The 16919-nt window shown below is 45.3% G+C and overlaps 1 protein-coding gene across 7 annotated transcripts in view; it reads left to right on the forward strand.

The window, feature by feature from the left end:
* ADCYAP1R1 (ADCYAP receptor type I) overlaps window positions 1-16919 on the forward strand; it is a 190053-nt gene that overhangs the window by 56029 nt on the left and 117105 nt on the right. For 6 of the 7 annotated variants that reach the window (XM_054016617.1, XM_054016618.1, XM_054016621.1 and 3 more), the window contains exon 3: window positions 14994-15099. The exons of the other annotated variant lie outside the window; for it this stretch is intronic. In XM_054016617.1, the coding sequence (XP_053872592.1) occupies window positions 14994-15099 (106 nt within the window). The remainder of the gene's footprint in view (window positions 1-14993; window positions 15100-16919) is intronic. 7 annotated transcript variants of the gene reach the window in all.

A 16919-nucleotide genomic window follows, 5' to 3' on the forward strand; every position in this document is an offset into this window, starting at 1 on the left:
CATCCCAGAAGTTTTCTAACATCGTTCTGAAGGCTAAAAAAATCTGACCTCATCTTTATGTTTACCTACCCAGTGCATGTCAGCACACTTGTTCTGTTCATCCAGTTTCTTCTGCAACTGCCTAGGAGATTTCTTTGGGATATTTTTGTGAATAAAATGTCTAGATTGAGGCCAATAATGTCTCTCCTGATAACATCCATGTTGCTATGGGCAGGTCTACCCTACTGCTCACGTCGATCTAACTTACGTTGTCAGGGGTGTGAAAAGACACTCACTTGAGCAACGCATACGACAGTGATCTAAACGCTGTCCACGCTGGCGTTGTCGGTGGAAGATGCTCTCTGGCCGACATAGCTTCTGCCTCTCGCCGAGGTGGAGGAATTGTGATGACAGGAGAGCTCTCTCCTCTCAGCATAGACCATCTTCACCAGACAAAGCTGTGCCGATGTAGCACTTCTCGTGTAGACCTGCCCTGTTGTTTACCAACCACTGACTATGGATTAGAGGTTCTTACCCACGAAAGCTTATGCTCCCAATACTTCTGTTAGTCTCAAAAGTGCCACAGGACCCTCTGTTGCTTTTGTTTTTTTGCTGCAGCTGCAGCCTATTGCCTGCTCCCTCAATCCCTGTATGATGAAGCTATTAATATGCAGCTAAAAACAATACCTTAAGACCAATTTCCACTGATGTATTTAATCAGAGGGAGCAAGGACTGATCCTTGCCCAGGGTGCATGAATGCTCTTCCTACCCTGGCTAGAACCAGGGACAATCTGGATCTGTATATTTGATACCATGGTGACGAGTTATAGGGCTCGCGATGAATAACTATTAATGTAAAGAAATCTCTGTCTTCAGTATTATTGCTTCATTCCTTATTTTTTGTACAGTGATTACTTTTATACCCTGCTTGTTTGGGGTTTTTTTAAATAGCTATAAAACTGCACTGGTAAAGGCTTACTGTGTATACTTTAAATACAATAACCTTGAAAATCTGATAGAAGATAGTCAAAAATGTATTAACGTCACCCAGACTAACCCATGAGGATTAATATAAAATATTGTACATCCCCACCCATGCTTTAAATTCTTTTAGCTGCAATATTATCCCTCTGGTCACAAAGGGATCCACCTTATTTATCTCCTCCATAACTTATTTGGCATCCAGAATTCAGGGGGCTGAACGTGCCTTATTGTTCATTTATTATTGTTGCCCCTAAGAGCCCCAAGCATGGACCTGGACCTTATAGTGCTAGGTGCTGCACAGGGAAGGAAAAGACTGTCCCTGCTCTAAAGAACTTACAATCTAAGTATAAGAGAAGAGACAACACATGGTCCTAGGCAGGCAGGGGAGTACAAGCAAACAATGAGACAATATTAGTCAGGATGACAACATGGCAGGAGATTAGTAAATTTGTAGGCTTCATAGAAGAGGAGATTTTTAAGGAGGGGTCGAAGATGGCCAATGAGCTGGCTTCAGGGGTGCTGGAACAATTTGTGCAGTGGGAGCGCGGAGAGCCATTGAACCAAATGGTAAACTCTGTATATAATGAAAACCATTTTAAGCTGGGGGAGGCGGGGGCAGCAGCCCCCAGGACACCTGGTTCCATCACCCATGGGTGGCTTTGTAGAGATTTTCAGTGAGTCCCTCTGAAGCGTGAAGGGCAGCATGGGAGAAAGCACCAAGGGGGAACATTTAACAAGTGGGTGATGGAAGCCGGCATACTGGGCGGATTGGAGGAGCAAGATGTCATCTCAATAGGGAACAAGAGATGACAGGTAAGGTGGGGACAGGTTGCTCAGCTGGCGTAAGGAATGGGTGAACCAAGTAGATTAAAATACATATTCCCTTCCATCCCTTCCCTCTCCCTGCCATCCTGCATCTCCTTGCCATATAACTAAGCTGCAGCCCAGAGAGGAATGAGGATGGAATACTGTGACTGTAGCCCTCACCTTCTAAATTTTGTTGTCACATAAAAGTTACAGGGAGGATAAAGGTCCTGGATCCCCCCCTAGAAACAATGTTGTTGTCTGGAGGAAGGAAAGAGATCCCAGACTTCTCCTTGGAAGCCACCCAGAGGGAGGAGAAGTGCTTTACATCTCTTCATCCCCCAGAATGCTGGGGGAGTGACAGAAGTGTGGTATTGGGCTATTATCCCCATAACCAAGAAGGCAACATGAGCAGAGGCGAACCAGGTCATAGAATCATAGATTCATAGAAGATATGGGTTGGAAGAGACCTCAGGAGGTCATCTAGTCCAACCCCCTGCTACAAAGTCATTCATAAGGAAGGGATATGAATAGGGAGCTAGAGGGGGGATGGCATCTAAGGCTAGGTCTACACTACCCGCCTGAATCGGCGGGTAGAAATTGACCTCTCGGGGATCGATTTATCGCGTCCCAACGGGACGCGACAATCGATCCCCGAATCGATGCTCTTACTCCACCAGCGGAGGTGGGAGTAAGCGCCATCGACAGGAAGCCGCAGAGGTCGATTTTGCCGCCGTCCCTACAGCGGGGTAAGTCGGCTGCGATACATCAAATTCAGCTACGCTATTCACGTCGCTGAATTTGCGTATCTTAAATCGACTCCCCCCTGTAGTGTAGATGTACCCTAAGATGTTTTGGATAATTCAGGTTCTTGGCAAGCATCCATGCTTTGGGGACTTTAGCTGAACCTGAGCTCCAAACTTTCTGAGGTTCTTTCATCACGAACTGCAGCCTCCAAGAGGAAGTGCTATGCATCAACGCCTGGTTGGCATGAAAAGAAAGATCAGTCAGACAGAGCATGCTGCATGGTGCTAATGCAGTGACTGCCAAGGTTAAATATAGAGACAAAACTTGGCTTGCCCTGAGGGGATTTGTAATGCAGCAGGACTGCAGGGATCGTGGATTGCAGCAGATGTCAGAAGCTGAGCATCTGTGAAGATATAATGTCACCAGTGACATTTATAGGAAGCCAGACCAAAATTTTTAAACCTGGGGAGCTAAAGTTAGGCTCTTGAATCTATATTTATCAACCTAAATAAATGTGGCCTGATTTTTTCAAAGATGCTAAGCAACTGCAGTTTGAGCAGCCTAAATTTAAGACGCCAGGTTGGCAATTTTGGCCCAAGTCTACTATGGTTAGTGTAGATTAATGGCTTTGCATACTTGGGGTGTTGGGGTTTTTTCCCCCTCTGACACTTTTTTAGTGTCTCTTGTATAAATATGCAGAAGATCATCAGGCCAAAATGTCTGTACATTGCAGTCAGACATCTGCTTGGCAAACAGCACCAGTTGCCCTCTCTGTTCTCCTTGGGGAAAGCCCCATGCCACTATATTCTGTATTGAGACCTCCCAGTCTCGATGGCAGGCTTAACACTTAGATGTGTATTCCATTTTGTTTTCATTGAGACTTAAAACAGCAGGAGAGCATAACATGGGAGAAATAGGATTTATCATGAATCCTTCCCAACTGGGTAAGACCTTCACTGGTCTAACTGAGCAGATATCATCGTACAAGAGAGTGTCTACCTGTGTGCATGATGGATTAATAAAGTGAAACCTGGGCCTTGGTTCTCAGGAATTTACCCGTTAACTCTCATGGTGTAACTGAGACAATTGTACATCACTGAATGTAGCATTTTATGGGATGATTTAGTTGGTGTTGGTCCTGCTTTGAGCAGGGGGTTGGACTAGATGACCTCCTGAGGTCCCTTCCAACCCTGATATTCTATGAGTTTGTGATTCAACCTTGTGTTGAGTCAGTTCCGCATTAAACTGCATTTCCGTATGGGTGCTTCACGGGAACTGTAACCTGTGTAGTTTGCACAAACAACCAAGTGACTCTCATGGTGCACCATGCCAGAGCATAGACTACGTTACATCATGGAAAATGGAATCTTGGCCAGGGATCCCAGCGCATAGGAGAATGGGAAAATGTGGGACCCCAAACTTCATCTCCCATAAGGCAATCGGCCACTGGAGGAAAATGCAATTTAATGTTAAAGTGACTTGAAAAGATAACTCGTGACCAGCTCTGCTAGTGAGCATTTTTGGCCCCACCCTGAGCAACCTTGATGGGGGCTGACTTTCTGAAAATACCAAGCATCCAACCCTCTGAAAAACAAGCCACTTTAAGGCATCTCAAGACAGGCAGCTAGAATAACTAGCCCCTTTGGTATATTTAGACTCAGTCAGCTAAGGCTATATTGTGTCATGGAAGCAGCCCAAAAACTAGCCAGGGGAGGCCAGGAGAGAATTCCCATCTGCACAGAGGAAATCACTGCCAGCAGAAAGCTGATGTAGGCAGCTCAACCAGCCACCCCTCTTCTCCTCCCCTGGTTTAAGGGGAAGGAGAGGATGTGTAGGGGGTAGACGGTTGGGTTAGGGAGTGGGCATGGGGAAGCAGAACTATGCCCTGCTCTCCACCACCCTAAGTTATGGCTGCATGGGGCAGCTCTAACTGGCACCCAGTCTGGGCACTGGGGCAACTGTACCCCCTGCTGTGTGCTCCACCCAAGCAATACTTGAACAGAGTAGAGAAACAAGGTCTCCATCCCCATGTTTTTTTTCCAGCCCACTATTAAACATCTCCAGAGGTGGGGGCCTCCCTTTCCTCGGGGCATTATTATTATTCTGCATTCTAACTGTTCATCATTGGGAAGCTTTTCCAGTTCTTCATCCTCTACTTTTCCCTCTGTTAGTCCCCAAGCTGGTCAGTTTTACTGTGGTGTTACTCTGATACCATTCAGCCTCCTTCTCCACTTGCTTCTGAATAGGTTTGTTCCTCCCACCCCAAGTATGTGCAGTGGGACAGAGGCAAATCTATGGAGAGAGATTTATTGAGAAGGCTGGTTTGCAGATTACTGGCCTCAGTCCTCTGAATAATGGGTTCATTAAGAGATTAGCCTTTTCCCACTTGGACACAACACGGGAACCAGCATCTCCTGGCTCTGAAATGAACACATATGAATTTTACAACTGTAACATTAAAAAGTTCTGCCATTATGAATGGCCACCACTATAGTGAATGCTATGACCCTACCCTTAAGCAACTTTCTTTCTAATTGCAATTGGATATATTCTCCAAAATTTGGAAGCCCCTTGGGAGAACATAAGAGCATTAGCAGGACACAGTGTCAGAGCCAGATGAGGATATCTGGTAAAGTTGAGGGCAAATAGTTTTAATTTAATTAGGGGATTAATTAAAGCTTTCTCCCTGAGTGGGTTTCTACAGGCTCATGTAGTGGTAGTTGTTGCACAGCTCTGTTAAGTGTGACTCAGATCAGTGGTTCTCAACCAGGGGTACGTGTACCCCTGGGGGTATTCAGAGGTCTTTCAGAGAGTACATCAACTCATCTAGAGATTTGCCTCGTTTTACAACGGGCTACATAAAAAACTGGCGAAATCAGTACAAACTAAAATTTCATACAATGACTTGTTTATCCTGCTCTATGCACTGAAATGTAAATACAATATTTATATTCCTGTGGATTTATTTTATAATTATACGGTCCAAGTGAGAAAGCAAACATTTTTCAGTACTAGTGTGCTATGATGCTTTTGTATTTTTATGTATGATTTTGTAAGCAAATACTTTAAGTGAGGTGAAACTTGGGGGTACAGAAGACAAATCAGACTCCTGAAAGGGGTACAGTACTCTGGAAAGGTTGAGAGCTAGTCATGACCCCATTGAATGGTGAGTTCTTGCTGACGTTCTAAACAAAGGGCATTTCCTGCCTGAAATGTTTCCATTGGGGTTTTATTTAAGTTTAATCTTTGCAAAGAAATGAACAGCTGAGCAAAGCCACAAGTCGAAAGTCTCAAGAGTTACGTTATTTCAAAATGTACGTCTGGAGAATTAGGTTTTGCACATGGGTGGATTTGCTGTGCTTTAGAATGCTAACATCCTTCAAGGTTATTTTGGCATGGTGCCCACATTCAACCACTCTGTGGCCCTGATCGTGAGCCCTGCTAGAGTTCAGGGGCTACCCAGGCAGCAAAACTGTCTGCTTGGGAATCTGAAAGGGGATCCCCAGTGATGCTGCCGCAGCTTCACTGCTCCAGTACCCGAGCTAGCTAAATGAAAGCTACCGTGGGTATGTTTCCATGAGCTGTAATCATACCTTATCATTGCAGTGCAGACAGGCCCCCAGAGGCACTAGCACAGAACATGCAGACCATGGGGAGGAGGAGCTAAGGGGCTAAGCCATCTTTCTGCATCCCCTGATCCCAGGCTGCCCTGAGGGCTGGAGCAGCCGCTGAGTTAATTTAAACAGCCTTGGTGGCTTGACGACATTACGGCAGCCTCCCTGGACTGCCCTACTGGTGGCAGCACCATCCACGTTCTCCACAGTTCCATGGTCTAACCCCCCACATGTTCCAGGGTGCTTCCTACAACAAGGTTTGCAAGGGCTCGTTCGAAAGCAGCCTGCAGTTGTCTTTACAGTGCCTGTGCTGGAGGAATCTCTCCCCACCCCCTCAGCCCAAATCAGGGGGTTAGTTGTGTTTTACCTGGCATAAAGGACCAGAGTAGGCGTGAGGGTCACAGCAGAATGGGTTTAGCAAGGGCTAGATACTGAATAAGATTAAAAATGAGTTGAATAGATGGCCTGGTGTTTTAGGGCATACATCACAACCTCGAAGAGCCGAGGTGAGTAAGACACATCCCCGGATAGCAGATCATTGCATAGTCATCGAAGACACGGATTCAAGAACTTTCCTCTAAAGCAGGTGGTATTGGCAATTATTGCAGCCAGGGACCACCAAAGATGTACCCTGGAGATGGCATTGAGAATACCTGCCTCATGTCACTCATGCTCACGGACAGATTTGATAATTGGTCTTCTCCAGAAAATGAAAGACTGCATATGCCAAACTCAAGAACTAGAAGGTACTGCTGGTTGCATAATTCACCTTTTTATCCAGAGTTACTGCTTCAGAAGGCATCCATTAAGTAAATTATGCGTGATTATACAGCAGCTGTTTTCTAGTGTGGAGATAGACAGGCATCTCCCAGGGAGTCATTCAGCTCCAGAAGGTAACCACATCTTACATACACATTAACCCATTGAAAGGGATCAATGACCTGTCGTGCCAGCTGGCTCGGTCATTTTAGGTGCAATTTGTTTTAAACCGAGTGTCAAAAAAATATTCCATCTATTGTGTTCTTGTGACTCGCTTTGAATAGCTTCCTAATGACTTTCCTCTTTAACTTTGTCTGAAGTGTTTTGAAATTACAGTAGTTTGGGCTCCATTTAGGCCAACTGACAAAAGCACAATCAAGTGATGATGCGTGGCCTTTATGGAACAAACAACGTATTCAGTTGTCAGGCCAATGTTGTAGGAAGCAGTAATGGCATAAATCAGCACCAAGAAAACCTATCTAATCCGAGATAATTCCTGAGCATCCCCACAAGTAGGCTGAGAAATGATCGACAACTGCAGGCCTTGGTTGGACCAATTGCTGCTTGTTAGAAATGGGCATGAAAGCGAATAACATTGTTTCCATTACAAACAAGCTTCCTTTCTGTAATTCCCTCATGCATATTCATCGTTTTGGTGAGTTAGCTTTTTTAAAAATGAGAATCAGAATAGAAGAAATTCATATGACATCAATGATCAAATAAACCCAACAGATTAAACTCATCCCTAGTGTAACATCACTGAAGACTATAGAGTTGCACCAGAGATGAATCAGACTCCATTTCGTCTTTATAGTTTGTTGATGTAGATGACTGTTTCCAAAGGGCTCAACTATGTTCATACACAGTCTCAGTCTCTCTCTTCCTCACTGCCTGATCTAAATACTATTGAAGTAGGTGGAAAGACTTCCATTCAATTCAGTGAGCTTTGACTCAGGTCCTTATAGATAGGAAATACAGAGATCAAAGGGGAAAGAAAGCTAATGCTATTGTATAACTGTTTTTAAAATCATTTCTTTGTTGCAATGAACATACCAAGGGTATTGTACCAATTCCTGTTACATCAGGACTTTGGCTTTACAAATATAAGGCCTGAGCCTGCAAACTCTTAAGCACATGAGTAATGTTTACTTACTTGAGTAGTCACATTCAGTTTACTCATGTGAATAAAATTCTTAAGTGTTTGCAGGATTGATCCATAGAATGTCCATTGAAAGGAATATTCTATTTTTATACCAGCATTTCTAGCCATGAATTCTACACTTTGGGGGGAGATCCTCATTGTTTTTTGTCTCTGAACCAGTTCTTCAGTGGGGGCACACTGAGACTTCTGAAATCCAGTCATATGCTATGAAGAGCTTTTTTGATTTCCACTTGTGATCTGCAAAATTATTATTATTGCTTTCCATTAATCTTTTTTCTAAAAGAAGTGTTGATCAATGGCTACAAATATGGTACTGGGTCATTTTAATTTCTAGAACTCTTCAATGTACCACCCTGACCAGTGGGATCGGATATCTTTTGCTACCAGTCCCCACCTGATCCCTTAGCTAGATTGGTCCATGGACATCTCACTGGCTCAGGGGCACCCTCCTTACATCTGTGCATGGGCTAGCTAGACCTTGGGGCCCCAGTGTGCAGAAGTAAACAATGATGGGTATCTGCTACTCCATTTCCACTATTACACCCTCCAGAGCTGGGGGAGAGGGTTGATGTGTGGAAGCCATGGCACCATTCCCCACAGAGCATTGGCCAATGCAACTAACCCAGAGTAGGAGGAGAGATGTCATCATTTGCTTGTGGAATAAGCCAGCAACAAAACAACTCCCTTGAGCAAAGGGGTTTAGTGAGGGGATTGTGACTCCCTGAGCCACAGTTCCTTCACCAGGATCCTTTTGGGCAGCTCAGCAGTGTACTGCCCCTGACTACAGGCCATGTCCTTGTGGCACAAGCTAGCCTTATGTTTGTTTATTTGATGCAACTAAGCAATGCTTATGATTTAATTTGTAATGCTTAGGGACCTATGAAGAGCAGGGCTTCCTGTCCTAGGCACTATCGAAACACAGAGGAGTACCCAGAACTTATAACTTATCTTTACAAATGAAGGCTCAAAAGCATCACGAATGTGTTCCATGTCTCTAAGGTACTTTATTAATAATTCCTCTCTCTCATCATGCTTTATGAAGGAAAGTCAATATGACTATCTATTAGATAGGGAAACTGAGGAGTAGAGACTTGACAAAGGTTGCCCAGTATGCTACTAGCAGAACTGGGGAATAGAGTCCATATCACCAGCGTCAGGATTCAATATACTATCCACTGAGCCACTTTACCATAGTAGCAACATGTGTCTTATCTTATTTCTTCAAAGTTAAATAGCCAGCATCTATTTTTAAAGCCATCGGTCTACATTTGGTTTTCTTCAACATCACAAGTTCAGGTTTCATACCCCTTTTGCTTGATTGATTTTTAGTTCATTGCATACTAAACAAAAATTTGCCTGCCTTCCTAGAAGCTCAAGGAGTCCCAGTCGCTTGGTTCTCTGGGTTTTGGTTCTAAACTTTCATTTGTCTTTCTCGTGCTGCCTGCCTGGCTTCTAGGTTTTGTGATATCCATCAGTGTGTGCCAGCACTGCAGGTGTCACTGGTGTTTTCAGGGAAACGGCAACCAGTCTGTCTGGGAGCAGCAAATATCCTCAAGGCAAAAGAAATAAGATCAGAGACGGTTGTGACCCTTGTGTCACATTTTGGGGGTTCAGCCCACAGCAGTGCAGGGGTGTATCACTGCCTGTAGCCCTATGTGCCTCAAATGCTCTGCTGCTGTGGCTCACAGATTGGACACCAACAGCCAGTGGACAAAAACAGTCCCCTGAGCATCTGATTCAGAGCTCCGCAGCCCTGGTTCAGTGTTCTGACCCCAGCAGCCTGCCAACAACACAGGAGCCCGACCAGGGTCTCCAGCAACTGTGGTTACTACTTGAGGGCATTTACCCATTGCAGCTTATGCTGCAATACTTCTGTTAGTCTTAACGGGGCCACAGGACCCTCTGTTGCTTTTTACAGATTCAGACTAACACGGCTACCCCTCTGATACTTGCAGGGTGACCCCAACACACTCCCCACCCTGGATTTTCCCCAAACTTCTGCCCTGAAGTGCCCAGCCCTCTCATGGAACACTCAGAGACTTCATAAGGTTTGTTGCACTGTAGCACAGTGCAGACTCATCCCTGTGGCATCTCCTGCTGGTTGTCCTCGGGAATTAGCTCTTAAACCCTGAAGCACCCACTGCAGGTCAGTGATCCGCTTGCCGTTGGCCCCCCTGTGTCCCTCCCAGGACTCCAGTGACCTTATCTCAGGGTTCTGCCTCCTGCAGTACCCCACCATCTTACTGGGTTTCTCCACCCCTGGGGAATCCCCACCCCCTATCCTCACATCACCTCAGTCATGGCTACTGCCAGTCTCCATTTAGTCCCCACACCCTGGGGCAGACTGAAATCTATCAGCCAATCATCACAGGCAACATGGGGTTTGGACTGGCTGCCTTTACCCACCCTCCGGCTGCCCCTCTGCAAGCCCAATGCGTAGGTGGGCCTAGAACTAGGCCCTGCAGCCTGGGGAGTTGCTGGCCTAGGGCTTCCCAGCTCCTAAGGCCTTTCCCCAGCCTTGCCTCCCTCTAGGTCCCCTGGGTGAGATCCCCAGCAGCCAGGCCCATCTCCCTCTCAAGTCAGAGAGAGACTGCTGCTTCTTTTGGCTTCCCTGGCTTTCTTATAAGGCCCAGTTGCTTAGTTTGGGGCGTGGCCCCAGCTGTAGCCACTTCCCCCAATCAGCCAGGGTTTCCTTGGCCCCGCCCCAGCCCTGTGCAGGGCTTTTCCAACCCCTTCCAGGCTGGAGCGGGTGTTCACCCCGCTACATGCACCTTTAAAGAGACCAAAGTTACACCTGGGAAACTCATACTTCCGTTACCATGTACATTTTGTGGTGCTGTTTGGGAGGCTAGGGAGATAGCATCCCTATGCATGAGTGGCATACAGTGATCTGAGACGTGTCATGCATGCTGGGCTTAATCTATGATTTCCAGAGACCTTCCGGGAAATTCTCAGCCTGGAAACAGGATTAGATGATATAGCCCATCTCAGTATAACTCTCATTTAAACACTGACACCTCTTTGCAGTGCACCCCAAACATTGTTTAATGTTCTTAAAGTGAAGACTGTGTTCCTTACAAAGGCAGTGTGTCCTAGGGGATAGCACACTGCACTGGGACTCAGACATAAGAACATAAGAACGGCCATACTGGGTCAGACCAAAGGTCCATCCAGCCCAGTATCCTGTCTGCCGACAGTGACCAATGCCAGGTGCCCCAGAGAGAGTGAATCTAACAAGTAATGATCAAGTGATCTCTCTCCTGCCATCCATCTCCACCCTCTGACCAACAGAGGCTAGGGACACCATTCCTTACCCATCCTGGCTAATAGCCATTAATGGACTTAACTTCCATGAATTTATCTAGTTCTCTTTTAAACCCTGTTATAGTCCTAGCCTTCAGAACCTCCTCAGGCAAGGAGTCCCACAGGTTGACTGTGTCTGTGTGAAGAAAAACTTCCTTTTATTTGGTTTAAACCTGCTGCCCATTAAGTTCATTTAGTGGCCCCTAGTTCTTATATTATGGGAACTAGTAAATAACTTTTCCTTATTCACTTTCTCCATACCACTCATGATTTTATATACCTCTATCAAATCACCCCTTAGTCTCCTCTTTTCCAGGCTGAAAAGTCCTAGCCTCTTTAATCTCTCCTCATATGGGACCCATTCCAAACCCCTAATCATTTTAGTTGCCCTTCTCTGAACCTTTTCTAATGCCAATATATCTTTTTTGAGATGAGAAGACCACATCTGTACACAGCATTCAAGATGTGGGCGTACCATGGATTTATATAAGGGCAATAAGATATTCTCCATCTTATTCTCTATCCCTTTTTGTATGATTCCGAACATCCTGTTTGCTTTTTTGACTGCCGCTGGACACTGCATGGACATCTTCAGAGAACTATCCACAATGACTCCAAGATCTCTTTTCTGATTAGTTGTAGCTAGATTAGCCCCCATCATATTGTATGTATAGTTGGGGTTATTTTTTCCAATGTGCATTATTTTACATTTATCCACATTAAATTTCATTTGCCATTTTGTTGCCCAATCACTTAGTTTTGTGAGATCTTTTTGAAGTTCTTCACAGTCTGCTTTGGTCTTAATTATCTTGAGCAGTTTAGTATCATCTGCAAACTTTGCCACCTCACTGTTTACCCCTTTCTCCAGATCATTTATGAATAAGCTGAATAGGATTGGTCCTAGGACTGACCCTTGGGGAACACCACTAGTAACCCCACTCCATTCTGAACATTTACCATTAATTCCTACCCTTTGTTCCCTGTCTTTTAACCAGTTCCCAGTCCATGAAAGGATCTTCTCTCTTATCCCATGACAACTTAATTTACGTAAGAGCATTTGGTGAGGGACCTTGTCACAGGCTTTCTGGAAATCTAAGTACACTATGTCCACTGGATCCCCCTTGTCCACATGTTTGTTGACCCCTTCAAAGAACTCTAATAGATTAGTAAGACATGATTTCCCTTTACAGAAACCATGTTGCTAAACAATTTATATTCTTCTATGTGTCTGACAATTTTATTCTTTACTATTGTTTCAACTAATTTGCCCAGTACTGACATTAGACTTACCAGTCTGTAATTGCTGGGACCACCTCTAGAGCCCTTTTTAAATATCGGCGTTACATTAGCTATCTTCCAGTCATTGGGTACAAAAGCCAATTTAAAGGACAGGTTACAAACCATAGTTAATAGTTCCGCAATTTCACATTTGAGTTCTTTCAGAACTCTTGGGTGAATGCCATCTGGTCCCGGTGACTTGATACTGCTAAGTTTATCAATTAATTCCAAAACCTCCTCTAGTGACACTTCAATCTGTGACAATTCCTCAGATTTGTCACCTACAAAGGACGGCTCAGGTTTGGGAATCTCCCTAACATCCTCAGACGTGAAGACTGAAGCAAAGAATTCATTTAGTTTCTCCTCAACGACTTTATCGTCCTTAAGTGCTCCTTTTGTATTTCGATCGTCCAGGGGCCCCACTGGTTGTTTAGCGGGCTTCTGCTTCTGATGTACTTAAAAAACATTTTGTTATTACCTTTTGAGTTTTTGGCTAGCTGTTCTTCAAACTCCTTTTTGGCTTTTCTTATTACATTTTTACACTTAATTGGGCAGTGTTTATGCTCCTTTCTATTTACTTCACTAGGATTTGACTTCCACTTTTTAAAAGATGCCTTTTTATCTCTCACTGCTTCTTTTACATGGGTAAAAGTAAAAGAGACCTGGGTTCTCTGCTCAGCTTTGTCCCTGGTGTGCTGAGCGACCTTGGCAAGTCACCTTTCGGTCACGTAGCACTATGTTAAAACCTACTAGGGAACTTTTAGTTCATACCAGCAGGGTCTACCCGGACCTGTTAGCATACAACCCTGTTTGTCAGCCTGGGATAGAATTGGGGTTGACCTTTGATACTCTTATATCCTTAGTAATATGTGTGAACAAAGAACAAAGACACTGTGTGTGTTGCTTCTGCCTGGCCAGATGGGTTTGTGAGTACAATGGGAAGAGATAAGGGATAGAGCAGTTAAAGTGTTACAGGGCATGGTGGGAGTGTAACCTATATGAGCACACTTTAAGATTGCCTCAATCCCATCTCAAGGCATGGTCAAGCAACCAGGCGGGAGGAGCAAAGAGGGATTGGGGGGAAGGTATAAAACACTAAAAGATCAAAGAAACGCCTGTCCCTGACAGTAGCACATCCTCAATCCTCACCCCTCCCATGGGGTACAAAAGGCATGGGACTGTGGGCATGCTCTGCAGGTATATTTGGGCCTGCTAAGAAGGGGGAATCGGGACATAGGCAAGGCTCTGCGGCATCAGAGCTGGGAACGGGGGAAACAGGCAAGGCTCTGCGGTGTCAGAACTGGGAAGGGAACACTGGGAAACAGACTCTGTCGGCGTGTAAAGCTATGGACATGCTTGCTTGGAACTAACCCCAATAAACATCACATTGCCTGCACTTCGGACTTCTGGTCTTCTGCTTTCTGTCTGCGTGACAAGAACCAGGGGAAGGGGTGAAGGGAAAGCCCTCTAACAGGACCAATTAATGCCCAACATGTTAATGTGCTTTAGAAATCACATCCCTGTACTCTGCACTACTGCCCTGCGTATACAAAGCCTCTGGTGACTTCCTTTTCTCTAAAAAAAGAAGAACAGGAGTACTTGTGGCACCTTAGAGACTAACAAATTTATTAGAGCATAAGCTTTCGTGGACTACAGCCCACTTCTTCGGATGCATATATGCATCTAAGGTGCCACAAGTACTCCTGTTCTTCGTTTTGTGGATACAGACTAACACGGCTGTTACTCTGAAACCTTCCTTTTCTCTCTTCCTTTGCAGCATGTCCTACCCTGGACTTCTGTAGAGATATAAAGACAGTGGCTAGTACCAGGAGAGATTTGATCATCACAGCTCAGTTTAGCTGGGATTGCATTTCATTTTGGCTGTAAAACCATCTTGTAGCCATGGGAGAATCGAGGAAAGGAGGAAACGTGGGCTGCACAGCCACAAATGTATTTACCTGGCTGAAAACTAGAAGAAAGAGGTAGATTCAGTGACATGCCCAAGATAACACAAGAGTAAATGGCAATACTAGGAACTGACCCTAGGGCTTCTGAGTCCCCATTCAATGATTTGACCACTAGATGATCCTTCCCCTATGGCTTCAGACTCCATAAAAGCAGTGTATTAGAAGTGGATAGCAGGAAAAATAAAACCGATGACATTCCTTGCAATAATTAATCTCCATTGTAATCCTGTTGTTTAGCTTTAGGTCTTCTGCACCAGGCAGTGAGTTTACAGTGCATTTATTTCACTTTCCAGGGCTGTTTTCCCCCCAAGAGGAGGATCACAAGATTTACTGGTTTTCCCATGAGTTCAGGATAGACTGGTGTATTTGTAATTGTTCTGCTTTCTGCCTTTCAGGTCGCAGCGACGCATTCAGACTGCATCATCAGAAAGGAGCAGGAGGCCTGCCTGGAGAAAATCAAGAGAGCCAGTGCCCTCAATCCACTGAATGAGTCCTCCCCAGGTGAGTTCCAGTCTGGGATGGATATGTATGTTGAATGAACGCCTTCCAGAGTTTCCCTCTTAGTACATGTATGATCTGCCATGTGACACACAGAATATTGATGCCAAAGGCTTACTAGAATATGATTTAGCAATTAAAGTTAAATTAGCTAGGATAAACATTATAAGAGCAATTAACTGTCATGCTTCAGGGCAAATGCTGATGACCAGCCAAGGTCAGGAATATGCTTCCTTCCATAGTACAGTATGACACAATGAGGTATATTTATGGGACTGATCCAGAGCCCATAGACTTTTCAATAGGCATTGACCGGGTCAGACTTTATGGGGTTTTACATCTTCATTTGGAGCACCTGACATCAGCCACTGTTGGAAATTGTATATGAGAGCATTGGTGTGTTCTGGAATGGCAGTTCCTATGTTCCTGTCTTCAGACTGAGAAGACTGAGAGGGGACATGATAGCAGTTTTCAGGTGTCATAAGGAGGAGGGAGAAAACTTGTTCACCTTAGCCTCTAAGGATAGAACAAGAAGCAATGGGCTTAAACTGCAGCAAGGGAGGTCTAGGTTGGACATTAGGAAAAAGTTCCTAACTGTCAGGGTGGTTAAACACTGGAATAAATTGCCTAGGGAGGTTGTGGACTCTCCATCTCTGGAGATATTTAAGAGTAGGTTAGATAAATGTCTATCAGGGATGGTCTAGACAGTATTTGGTCCTGCCATGTGGGCAGGGGACTGGACTCGATGACCTCTCGAGGTCCCTTCCAGTCCTAGAATCTATGAATCTATTTCAGTAATAATTTGCACCAGTGGAGCACCTGATCAAAGGACCTCAAAAGTGCTTTACAGACACTAATCATATGCTACCATGATGAGTGCCAGATTGATAGACAGAATCCTCCCACTACCTCAGAGCCACAGACAGAAAAACGGAGGCCCAGAGAGATGCAGAGCCTGCAATGCAGAGGTGCTGAGCACCGTCTCCTTCTCATTGACTTCAGTGGGAGCTGTGGACCCTCAGCACCTCTGAAAGTCAGGCCCTACATGACTCCTCTGAAGTTGCACAGCAAGTCACCAGCGAAACGTTACTGGAAGCCAGGCATCAATTCTAGGGCTCCGGCCAAACTCCCTGTGGTGGAATTTGGGTTGGAGGGGTGTAAAGGCAGCACAAAAGTGGCCAAACTGGGGTCATGGTGAAATCCTGACTGTGCCGCCTCTGCCTGGCCATGTTTTCCATGTGTGAAGCCAGGGGGAGGATGCAGGAACCTCTATGTTGCCTCTGTGCCACGGGAGCATGCCCTAAAGTGGGGGTGCTCCTCCCATGGTCCGTTCAGATGGCTTTGTGGGCAGAAATCTGCCAGGAGCACCATGTGAAGTGACCACACCAGAGGCTTGCAAACTGGCTCACGCAGCAGCGGCCGGACCCTGCTGTCCAGTGCCTCGCGAATGAATCAAATGGTTTGATGGAACCAGGGAGAGCGCACAGGTCAGGCCTTTCCTTTTACCCACAGACTTCTCTAGTTGTTTCTAGATGAGCCTCTGAATCAGAAATGTGGGCAAGGGGGAGAATCTTTCGCTCCCCTTCAGAGCTATAGCAGCGGCTGATTGTGACTCTTGTTACTTTTTATTAATGATGAGCCAATTGGCTGTTGTTTGGATTCAGGAATTCAGAGAGTTTAGGGGCCATTGGATCAGCTGGTCTCACCTTCTGACCATCTCAGGCCAGAGAATTTCACCCAGTTGGCCCTGGTTCCTGCATCCTGACTCTCAGATCCTTGAACATACAGACCAGCGTATCAGGCCGTGCCCCCAGGCAGAGTTA

The sequence above is a fragment of the Malaclemys terrapin genome, chromosome 2 (genome assembly GCF_027887155.1).
Source record: "Malaclemys terrapin pileata isolate rMalTer1 chromosome 2, rMalTer1.hap1, whole genome shotgun sequence".
In the NCBI taxonomy this organism is placed as follows: Eukaryota; Metazoa; Chordata; order Testudines; family Emydidae; genus Malaclemys; species Malaclemys terrapin.